Source organism: Pleurodeles waltl, chromosome 12 (genome assembly GCF_031143425.1).
Source record: "Pleurodeles waltl isolate 20211129_DDA chromosome 12, aPleWal1.hap1.20221129, whole genome shotgun sequence".
Lineage (NCBI taxonomy): Eukaryota > Metazoa > Chordata > Amphibia > Caudata > Salamandridae > Pleurodeles > Pleurodeles waltl.
In genome coordinates, this window is record NC_090451.1 from 382,042,204 (window position 1) to 382,054,369 (window position 12,166).

General features: G+C 51.6%; 1 protein-coding gene across 1 annotated transcript; it reads right to left on the reverse strand.

Moving 5' to 3' along the window:
• Positions 1-5,573: 5,573 nt before the first annotated feature.
• LOC138267131 (acid shock protein-like) lies at positions 5,574-6,029 on the reverse strand. The gene has a single exon (XM_069215986.1). It carries the CDS (start codon positions 6,027-6,029, stop codon positions 5,574-5,576), a length of 456 nt encoding a protein of 151 aa, XP_069072087.1.
• Between the last annotated feature and the right edge of the window lie 6,137 nt (positions 6,030-12,166).

The following is a 12,166-nucleotide window of genomic DNA, read 5'->3' on the forward strand; positions in this document are numbered from 1 at the left end:
GTCGCCATCGATCTTCTACGTGGATGGGTACTGGGTTTGGTTGTCATTACTTTCTCAGAAGATATTGATTCTTGTAGTGACTCACTGGTTGCTGCAATTTTTTGGCTAGTTTTTTTCCAGGCTTTTTCCATTGTATATGACGTGTAACATTTGTTGTTACAATGATAAAATATTTGATCCTCTTCACCCATCAGTTTCAATCTTTTGTGAACTTCGCCTTGCCGTATTTCTGGAACATCTCAAACTCTCTTCTGTCCAGTGGCAGTTGAGGTTAGCTTTTCTTTCAAATTAGTTTGGCATATGACATATTTCTCTTTGTTGAAGGAGTCCTCAGATGTTCTAGTTAGCAACACTCTGTTAGGAGGTAAAGATCTTCTGCTACCACTTGCTTTACCCATGTTTATGACTTTGAATCAGTGGAAAACTTGAAATAAAATCAATATTAAAATTAATGACCAATATGATGGCTAAAACACATCATTATAGAGCTGCCATTTTGGAAAATGTTGAAAGGATTGCTCTAAAGGAGTTATTTTCTGTCTCTGTAGGGCTACTTGACCCCCAAAATCCATGTTTTGACACCAAAGTGAAGTATTTGGGTCACATGGTTCCTGAAATATTACATCATCACTGCATCACATCCAACATTTTTAAAAATGTCGTCCAGAAAACATCGGCCAGGATTACAATGTTTACCCAAGTTACTTCTCTAATGACACAAAAACACAAATTAAAAATGAAAATATCTGGACAACTATTTTTTTATGGAGATATATCAAGGTGCCAAGGCTTTATGTTACAGCCTGAACGCATGCAGTTTCTTTCATGAAACCTCACAAATTATCTTTGTAGGCAAATGTTTTTCATACTGTTTGCACCGTCATATATATAAATTTATGCTGCTTCCAATACTTGACCTCAGTGGTGTAGTGCCATCGCTTGTAGTAGCTCCCAATATTATGAATTTCAAAATTCCAAGGTAACTTAAAGGAAAGATGTTCCTTCCGGGTAAAGCAGTGTCAAACGGTTTATTGCAAATCCACTTGATGCAATTTGGCCTCCAAAGGGGAGTCAAAGGGATTTGGAATAAACAGTTTGACACTGCTTCATACTGAGTGACCGTCTTTCCTTCATGTTTTTATATATATATATATATAGATATGATTAAGTAGTTGTCAGTGGGCCTGAGAGTAAGTAGGTGTGTGTCAGTAGTTTTATGGGTCAGTGAATGAGTATGTGAGTAGTTGTGTGTGTGGATGAACAAGAGGTTGTATGGGGTAGGAGTGGGTGTGCGACTGGTTCTGTGGTTGATGACATTTGAGATGTTATCAGTGATTTAATTTGAGGTGTCATCAGTGATGTCACTGACCATGTCATGAGTGATATAATACAAGAGGTCATAAGCAGTGCATTACAGGGGTGCAAGTTATAGTTAGCTCAGGAAACTATATTGCTGACTTTCTACGGTTTTGTACATGTGAAATATAAGCTTAACTGAACATCCCTTTAACCTTTGTTTTTGTAAGTGAAACTATAAGTTTTTTAAAATTCTATTTCCTCACTATAAAGTCCCTGTAACCTTTGGCACTCCGCTTCACTGCTGCACCACTGGCACTCTCAGATGGGTGCCTCCCCTTGGTTTGTGAGGTGGTTTCACGTAAGTATTTGTACCTTTGAAGAAACAGGCACTCTAGCGGTCTACAGTTCATTGGGTTTTATTGAATCAAACAAACAAGTGTATTTCGGCTACGCACCTGCCTCAGTGTTTGCAAATCAAGTGAAACAAACATGATTTGAATACATTACTCACACTCTCATTGGAGGCTCACACACCTGCGATCATAAACAAAAAGAGAGGCCTATACGTTTCAGATTAGCTACATGGCAGCCATATTGTGTGTACCAATGCTTCCCCTACAGATCTCTCATCTCTGTGCAGGCCAGGCAGCAGCATGCCTCAACTATGGGAGTGAAGCTGCAGCTAATGCAGGCCATAGAACCCTGCTGCTAGCACATCAGGTACACTGTTCACATGCAACATATCGTGCATGGCACACATTACGCTCACAGATGTCACAGGCATATGGTGGCCTCACATGGCAACACCTCACACTACATGGGCTCATTCTCCCTGGGGCTCTATATTGGGCTCCTTTACCTGTCTGTCCACCGACTTGTTCATTGGCGGGTCACAGGGTGAAAGGTTTGGTGATTGGACAGGTCATAATAACCACTGTGGAGCCACTGCTGGCACTGTCAACATTGACTACTGGGGTCTCCATTGCCACAGCCACAGCAGTTCAGATGCTGGAGGTGCCATTGGTCTTGTGCAAGTTCGAAAGCATTGCTCGTAATCTGGGAGTCGAACCACCAAGGCGGATGCGGCCATCATGGTGGTCCACAGACTGCCAATGTCATAATCAGGCCCCAAGTGTCTTGTGTAGCACCTTTTTTAGTTATTGTATTGTAGTTGGAATATTTCACTCATGTTATGCAGGATGAGTGTGTTAGTCACTTTGGGCATTACCTGTTTTGTGGGCTGGAATGTATGGTTATAGGTAACAGACGCTATTAGAAAGATGATTTGAATTCTTTTGTTTATGCAGAAAAAAAGACAATTCATTACAAACAATGGGGAGAGGAGAGATCAAGAATCAATAATAAAATACATTTCGATTAAAGTGCTTTGTGCCTTTTTTTCCTTTCCCTGAACCACTACCTAGTCCTGACCGACTCCCCAAAAAGCCCCTATATTATCTGCCCCTTACGTCTAGCCTTCCTCCCCTTGCGTTGATACAGTGCAGTCTCCAAATGATAAATAGATTAAAGTCGTCCCAGCCACTCCTGACATGAGGGGGGCTGTGCGTCTAACCATACAGATGCAACACATAGGCCCTCATTACAAACCTGGCGGTCGGTGAGAAAGCGGAGGTAATACCGCCAACAGGCTGGTGGTAACAAAAATTGAATTATGACCACGGTGGAAACCGCCGACACAGACAGCCACTTTAACACACCGACCGCCACAGCGGTAGCAACAAGCATCGAAGTGGTAACCGCCAACAGCCTGGTGGAAGACAATGTACCACCAACCCAATGACAACAAGCTAATCCACCAGCTTTTCCGGGGCGGTACCAACGCTATCAAAAGCACAGTGGAAACAGAACACAGAAGGGAAATGACTCACCTCTGAACACTCAAGGAAGAACCACAACGCCGTGGAGCCCAAACCACAGTTGTTACCCATGCTGATGTACCTCCTCCTACACCAGGAATACCAACGGCCGTGAAGATGACCAGGGTGAGTACCGCACCAAGCACACAAGGGAGGGGGGGAGGAAAAAGAGAGTGACACTTACACGCAACACGCAACACCCCCGCACCCACCCCAACACCATACACACAAACAGCTGCAACAACATTACATATCCACCCTGTACTCCTAAGGAATATCGCAAGGACAAAAGGAAGTGAGTAAAGTCAGTGTAATAATATAAAGTTCTAGAAATACGTCCTCAAAGCACCAAACAGTACCTACAATACATACAAATAGAGGGACACTGCCCAGTCCATAATGTTCGTGGGCCACAGGGCTATATCACATAGGCCAAGGCCCCACTTGACTCCTGCCTCAATACAGAGAGAACACTGCTGGGGCATCAGGTTGAAAATACACGGGCATCTCAGTGGGAAGGGTAGAGGAAGGGGGAGCACCTCAGGCAGAAGATGGTACAACGCCACTGCTCCTGAAGGGGGCCACATGCCCATCACTCTGTCCTTGAGAGCGCAAAGCCACAGTCTCTCAAGTGGGTGGTTTGCCCACTGCTTGGTCCTGGGGAGTGCAAGGCCCCAGTCTCTCTAGTGGGTGTTCTGCCCACTGCCTGGTCCTGGGGAGTGCAAAGCCACAGTCTCTCAAGTGGGTGGTCTGCCCACTGCCTGGTCCTGGGGAGTGCAAAGCCAGTCTCTCTAGTGGGTGGTCTGCTCACTGCTTTGTCCTGGGGAGTGCAAAGCCACAGTCTCTCTAGTGGGTGGTCTGCCCACTGTTTGGTCCTGCAGAGTGCAAGGCCACAGTCCCTCTAGTGGGTGGTTTTCCCACTGCATGGTCCTGGGGAGTGCAAGGCCACAGTCTCTCTAGTGGGTGGTGTGCCTACAGTTTGGTCCTAGGGACTGCAAAGCCACATTCTCTCTAGTGGGTAGTCTGCCCACTGCTTGGTCCTGGGGAGTGCAAGGGAGTGCAAATCCACAGTCTCTCTAGTGGGTGGTCTGCCCACTGCTTTGGGCCTGGGGAGTGCAAGGCCACAGTTTCTCTAGTGGGTGGTTTGCCCACTGCTTGGTCCTGGGGAGTGCAAAGCCACAGTCTCTCTAGTGGGAGGTCTGCCCACTGCTTGGTCCTGGGGAGTGCAGAGCCACAGTCCCTCAAGTGGATGCCTTTTCCACTGGTTCTGGAGGGGGCCTTGTGCCCAGTCTGCTTCATCCTGGCAAGGAGGGGGTGAGAGGTTGCCTTCTTCCACTGGTTCTGGAGGGGGCCTTGTGCCCAGTGTGCTTCATCCTGGCAAGGATGGGGTGAGAGGATGCCTTCTTCCACTGGTTCTGGAGGGGGCCTTGTGCCCAGTGTGCTTCATCCTGACAAGGAGGGGTTGAGTGGATGCCTTCTTCCACTGGTTCTGGAGGGGGCCTTGTGCCCGGTGTGCTTCATCCTGGCAAGGAGGGGGTGAGTTGATGCCTTCTTCTACTGGTTCTGGAGGGAGCCTTGTGCCCAGTGTGCTTCATCCTGGCAAGGAGGGGGTGAGTGGATGCCTTCTTCCAGTGGTTCTGGTGGGGGCTTTATGCCCTGTGATGCAGCGCATGGGGAGTGCAAGGTCACAGTCTCTCACCTGGGTTTCACACCTACAGTTTTTGCAGGGGTCTGGATGCACTACAGCCCATGGAGGCACGACTATACACTGCCCCACCGGCGGTGACGGCGGCTCAGTGGTGGCAGTGGCGGTGCTGGCGGCGGTGCTGCCAGTGGTGGGGGAGGCTCCAGTCCTTCCCCTGCAGCCTCGGATGGCTGCCCACTGGGGCTGCTGCTGCTGGCAGTGGTGCTGGTGGTGGTGCAGGTGGCGGTGCTGGTGGCGGTGCAGGTAGCAGTGCTGGTGGCGGTGCAGGTGGCGGTGCTGACAGTGGTAGGGGGAGGCTCCAGCCCTTCCCCTGCAGCCTCAGATGGCTTCCCACTGGGGCTGATCCTGCTGGCATGGGTGCTGGTGGCGGTGCTGGCAGCTGTGCAGGTGGTGGTGCTGCGGCAGTGCAGGCGGCGGTGCTGGCAATGGTGGGGGGAGGCTCCAGCCCTTCCCCTGCAGCCTCAGACGGCTGCCCACTGGGGCTGCTGCTGCTGGCAGTGGTGCTGGTGTTGGTGCTGACGGCAGTGCTGCTGGTGGTGAGGGGAGGCTCCAGCCCACCCCCTGCAGCCTCAGACGGCTGAAGTGCCATGGCTGGTGTTGTTTGCTCAGATGCTGCTCCAGCACCAGGCTCCATATCTATCCTGCCTGCGGCATCTGTGACTTTCTCATTGCCCTTGGCAGCTGGTGGTCCCTTACTTTCCCTTGGCAGCTGGTGGCCTCTTCTTGCCTTTACCAGCTGGTGCTGCTTCCTTGCTTTTGGCAGCAGGTGGTGCCACCTTGCCTTTGCCAGCTGGTGGTTCCTCCTTGCCTTTGCCAGCTGGTGGTGCCTCCTTGCTTTTGCCAGCTGGTGGTGCCTCCTTGCTTTTCCCAGCTGGTAGTGCCTCTTTGCCTTTGACAGCTGGTGCTCCGTTTTTGGCTTTGCTAGATGGTGCTCCCTTTTTGTCTGTGGCAGCTGGTAAAGGCACACTGGCTGTCTGGACAGGTGTCTGCCTGGAGCCTCTCACAACTGGAGTGGCTGCAGAAGCAACAGTGGCCACGGACAAGGTGGCTGAGGTGCTAGCCTGGGTCCTGACCACCCCGGCTCGGAGTGAAGGACAGGGGGGCAGGGAGTAGGTCAAGGGTGGAGAGGAAAAGCTTTTTAGGGACATTGGGGCTGGAAGAGAGTGAAGGTTTGGGAGTGGAGGGTTAGGGAGTGGTGGTAGGAGGTGTCTGTTTGCTGTGTTTGGGTGCAGGTGCATGGGCTGGATGCTGTTGTGAGGTGGATGGCTGTTGGGTGTCTGAGTGTTTGCATTTGTGTACTGTGGGAGGAGGGGACACAGTGGGAGAGGACATAGGGGATGTGTGCATGGATGTGGGGGTGGTGACTGCCAGTGAGGGGCGTGTACTGATAGGCGTGATGGTGATGAGGTAGTGGATGAGGATGTAGTGTGTGCAGGTGTGACTGGAGACGCTACTGGGAGGGAGGTGGATGACAAGGAGGAGGGGGACACAGTGGAGGCAGTGGATGTTGGTGTTTCTGCATCTGGATAGTGCTTGTGCAAGTGCCTGTGGGATGAAGTGTGGTGCTGGTGTTTGCCTGAGCCACTTCTGTGTGTTGATTTGGGTGCATGCTGGTCTGATGGTGTGCTTGGGATAGGCTGCGGTTGAGGGGAATGGGACTGGGTAGAGGAAGTTGGAGGGGGAAGGCTAGAGACAGGGACAATGGCTGCTATCAGGGAGTTGGCCAGAGCCTGAAATGATCTCTGTTGGGCTGCCACGCCAGAGTGAATGCCCTCCAGGAATGCATTTGTTTGTTGCAAATGCCCTGCCAGCCCCTGGATGGCATTCACAATGGTTGACTGCCCAACAGAGATGGATCGCAGGAGGTCAATAGACTCCTCACTGAGGGCAGCAGGGCTGACTGTGGCAGGGCCTGAGATGCCCACCCTCCTGGGTGAGCAGGCACGGGAAACACACTGAGGGGCTGCTGGGAGGGCAGTGCTGGTACGGGGGTGGCAGCTGTACCTGTAGTTGGGGTGGCCACAGAGGTGTCCGCTACCACCAGTGAGCTTCCATCGGAGGAGGTGTCGCTGTCCAAACTGTCCCCTCCAGTCTCCGCCGTGGTGCTCCCCTCACCCTCCGTCCCACTGGTGCCCTCATCATCGGTGGATTCAGCCTCATGGGCCATGTGGGATGCAGCTCCTTCCGTCACAGGTGCCTCTAATCCTCTGCCAGATGATGCTAATGCACAGAAGGACAGGGTGACAAAACAAAAAGGGGGGGAGAGACAGAGAATACACTGGGTCAATGCCCGCAACAACACTACCGCTGGCTTACGCAACACACAGGGAACAGCCCTGTGCACTAGGCCATGCACTACCAGTTACAATGCTAGTCACCAGGCCATGGAGCATAATGACTAACGCCAATAGGAGCACACCTGAAACCCACAGGACCCTGCCAAGTAGTAGGTGCCCACTAGCATATTTGGGGCTGGAGTGCATCAGACCCTGCCCAACATGGAACCTACCCTGCCATGTTCGTCCTGGCTTAGGGGCACCCACAGGCACACATCCCCCACCCAGATAACACCTCACCACGTGCAATTTTATGAATCTGAAACTGTACTCACCCCCTTGTGGCTGCTGTGATGCCTTCAAGCGCCCATCCAACTCCGGATAGGCCACCGCCAGGATTCAGAACATCAGGGGGTCCAGGGTTCGAAGGGCACCCCTTCCTCATTGGGAGGCCATCCCCAGCTGGGCCTCCGCGGTTTTTCTTGCCCAGTGGTGCAGGTCCTCCCACCGTTTGCGACAGTGGGTGCTCAGCCTGTCAAAGACCCCCAGGGTCCGCATCTCCTTGGCGATGGCACGCCAAATACCCTTTTTCTGATGGGTGCTTACCTGCAGACAATGATACATAGGAAATGGGATCAGCCATACCGTTCGGCCTGTTGCACTCATGGCCCACCATATCCCTCCCATCTCCTTACGCACAGACATTGACCACCATACATGTAGCACTCTGCCCAGGACCCCTCAGCCACCCCCACCTTACACAAGGCTTACACACAGAGCACTCCATGCATTCATGCCCCATGCATCGTGCTCACAGTGTACTCACCTGTTGGTCTGGAGGACCATACATTAAACGGTACTGGGGTAGGACCCCATCCACAAGTCTCTCCAACTCCTCCGAAGTGAATGCAGGAGCCCTTTCCCCAGACACTCGAGCCATGGTCGCTTCCAGGCACAGGTCACAGCAGCACTGCAGTGTATGTCCCCTCCTGTTGAAGGTCAGGTAGCAAGTGAGTGAACAGATAGAAAATGGCGGTCACGTCTACGGCGGTGCGTACCGTCACTGCCGGCGTTAATCACCATTGGCTACTGGAACCCATAGGGCCCAATGATAACCAATGAGGTGTTGCAAGGCAGGCCTCGACCGCCTCCCGCAACGGCGCACAACGTCAGCAGAATTACCTAATTTCCACTTGTCCCCCACACAGGTCAGGAGGCCGCCATTTCAGGGGGGAACAGGCCATGGCACCTAACTTCGTCACAGCAGACATAGACACATTTAGGGGACTACACGTTAACATACTGTTTCTGTCACAACATGCATGGCATTTTATAATCAGGATATGTTTGAATATGACCAGCTGCTCACCGTTTTTTACCCTAGAGTTCAGCCGCTGAAGATGAATAGGAGATGGAGACATACCCTCGTGTACAGACCCCTGGTGAACCTGGCAACAATGGAGGACAGGCATATTATCCTCACCTACAGACTTGATAGGGCCACAATCCAAGAGCTGTGTGCCCAATTGGAGCCAGACCGGATCTCAGCTATCCGTCACCCCACTGGAAATCCCCCCTCTTATGTAAGTCCTCTCAGTGCTCCATTTCTTGGCAAGTGGCTCCTTCCAAGCGACAGTGGCCATGACAGCAGGGATGTCACAGCCTATGTTCTCAAACGTGCTGACCAGAATGTTGTGTGCTCTGATGAAACCCATGCGCAGCTACATCGTTTGCTCCAGGGGGAGGATTTGGCCACAGTGAAGGCTGACTTCTATGTAATGGGACATATCCCCAACATTATTGGTGCTATTGATGGTACACATATTGCCTTTGCCCCCCCACCCCGGAGAAATTAACAGGTGTACAGAAATCGAAAGAGCTTTCACTCTATGAATGTACAGATAGTGTGCCTGGCGGACCAGTACATCTCCTATGTGAATGCAAAGTATCCTGGCTCTGTGCATGATTCCCATATCCTGAGGAATAGCAGCATCCCATATGTGATGGCTCAACTCCAGAGGCATCAGGTGTGGCTAATAGGTAAGCCCATGCTCCCCACCCAGTGTATGTTAGTATATGGGTGTGGGGTTGGCACAAAGGGTGACTGTCTGGGTAACAGGTATCCCTCGATATTTGCAGGTGACTCTGGTTATCCCAACCTCTCATGGCTACTGACTCCAGTGAGGAATGCCAGGACACGGGCAGAGGAACGTTACAATGAGGCACATGGGTGAACAAGGGGGGTCATTAAGTGCACCTTTGGCCTCCTGAAGGCCAGGTTCAGGTGCCTCCATCTGACTAGTGGATCCCTGTGATACTCACCCAAGAAGGTCTGCCAAATCATTGTTACATGTTGCATGTTGCACAACCTAGCCTTGAGACGCCAGGTGCCTTTTCTGCAGGAGAATGAGGCTGGAGATGGTCGTGTGGCAGTGGTGGAGCCTGTGGACAGTGATGAGGAGGAGGCAGAGGAAGAGGATGTGGACAACAGAACAACTATAATACAACAGTACTTCCAGTGACACACAGGTAATACACTGTAACCTCACCTTCCATTGCTGTTTTGTTGAAGTGAATTTTCTCTGGCGGGGTGCTGTTCCACTACAAAGGCCACCTATTGTACCCTTTAAAATGTCTATTTGTAGATATTTCTGCCCTCCTGTGGCTCCTGATGTATTTACTGCAGCACATTACAGGTCATAACTATGTATACATCACTGTACAGTCTATTTGCAATGTCTACAGCTTGTTAAACAACTACATCCTTAAATCATTTGACATACTCCATACTTGTTTTCCAAGGGTGTTTATTTCAGTGCTGAGAAGTAATTGGGGATGTGCAATGGATTTGGGTGATGGTGGAGGAAAGTCCAGGATAGAGTCCAGTCTATTGGTATCACAGGTGCATTGTCTAAAGGGGTACAGGAAGGGGAGCAATGTCAGTTCAAGGTGGACAAGGTGACAGAGTGGGAAACAAGGGTGACAATCAGGAGAGTCTTATTTCCTGGCGGGGTCTTAGAAATGTTTTCTGGCTTCTGCCTGGATCGCAGGGACCGTTTGCGGGGTGGTTCTCCTTCTGCAGGGGGTGGGGTACTGGTGACTTGTTGTTCCTGTGGCGGGGCCTCCTCTCCACTAGCATCAGCGGAGGTGGAAGGCTGTTCAACTTTGTGGCTAGTCTCAGGGGCCCATTGGTGTGCTACTGCCTCCCTCGTGGTGATGGCCATGTCTGTCAACACCCCTGCAAAGGTGACCAGGGTGGTGTGGATGTCGCTCAGGTCCTCCCTGATCCCAAGGTACTGTCCCTCCTGCAGCCGCTGGGTTTCCTGCAGCTTGGCCAGTATCTGGGCCTTGGTCTCCTGAGAATGGTGGTAAGCTCCCAGGATGTTGGTGAGTGCCTTGTGGAGAGTCCGTTCCATGCACCTGTCCTCCCCCTGGCGCACAGCAGTCCTCCCAGCTTCCCTGTTGTCCTGTGCCTCTGTCTGCTGAACCGTGTGCCCACTGCCACTGAACAAATGACCCTGGTCGTCCTGTGTTTGTGGGGTTTCCTGGGGTCCCTGTAGTGGTGGACACACTGCTGATTGACATGTCCCGGGGACAGTGGTATGGGCCTGCTGGGTGGGTGCTGTGCTGGTGTTTCCTGAGTGGGGAGGCTCTGTGGTGGGATGGGACAGTGCCTGGGTAACCGACTGTCCAGAGGTCCCTGATGGCCAAGGTTGGTCGTCCTAATCCAGGCGTGTAGAGCTCCTGTCATCACTGTGGGCCTCTTATGTGGGGGGACTGGATGTTGCTGGCACCTCCTCTCCGGTAACATTGTGTGGGGGTCCTGTGGGGATGTAAATGCAGTGTTATTGTTTCTGCGTGTGACATCTTGGGCATGGTTATGTTTCCCTCTATGGTTGTTATTACCAAGGCAGCTTTGGCTTGTGTGAGTTGTGATTTGGTTGGCTAAGTGATTGTCACTAATGTGCATGCTGTGGTGATGGGTGTCCATGCAGGGCAGTGAGTGGTGTCCATGCATTGTTGTTGCATGCAGTGCTGGGTACTGGGATGGGTGGGTTGTGATGGTGGGGTGTATGTGAGGTGATGGGGTGAGGGTAGGGGTGGGGGTATGTGATGGCATGCAGGTAGGAAGTGTGAAAGTAGTGAAGACTTGACTTACCAGATTCCAGTCCTCCTGCTACTCCTGCCAGGCCCTCAGGATGCATGATTGCCAAGACTTGCTCCTCCCATGTTGTTAGTTGTGGGGAGGAGGTAGGGGTCCACTGCCAGTCCTCTGTACAGCTATCTGGTGTCTTGCAACCACGGAATGCACCTTACCCCGTAGGTCATTCCACTTCTTCCTGATGTCATCCATTGTTCTGGGGTGCTGTCTCACGGAGTTGACCCTGTCCACAATCCTCCGCCATAGCTCCATCTTCCTTGCAATGGATGTCTGCTGCACCTGTGATCTGAATAGCTGTGGCTCTACCCGGATGATTTCCTCCACCATGACCCTTAGCTCCTCCTCTGAGAACCTGGGGTGTCTTTGTGGTGGCATGAGTGTAGTGTGAGTGGTGTGTGTGATGGTGTATGGGGTGATGTATTGGGGTATGTGCTGTGAGGTGCGTGGATGGTGTATGGGTGATGGTGTACTGTCGCTCTGGTTCTCTTGGTGCTCCTCGTGTATCTCTCTCTCTCTGTTGTAAATTGTTTGTAGCGGTAAAGGGTTGTGGGTTATGTGGGTGTGTGTTTTATAGTGGTGTGTGGGTGTGGTGTATGTATGTATGTCAGGTATGTGTAGTTTGAATTGTCCATTGTGGTGTTGTTTTGGTAGTGTGTATGTATTTTGAGCACAGCAGTATGTACCGCCAATGGTTTACCATGATTGAATGTCCGCTGCGGTGATTCAGGGGTCATAATGCTGTGGGCGTAGTTCTGTTTGCGTAACGGTGTGGGTTTTGGTACCAACAGTTTATCACTGACCTTTGGTCTGGCAGACGTGTGTTTCTGTATAGTGGTGGATTTCTATT

What these genes read in the sequence shown, in the direction of transcription:
- LOC138267131 (XM_069215986.1), bottom strand. Translation starts at nt 6,029, where the DNA reads ATGTCCCTAAAAAGCTTTTCCTCTCCACCCTTGACCTACTCCCTGCCC.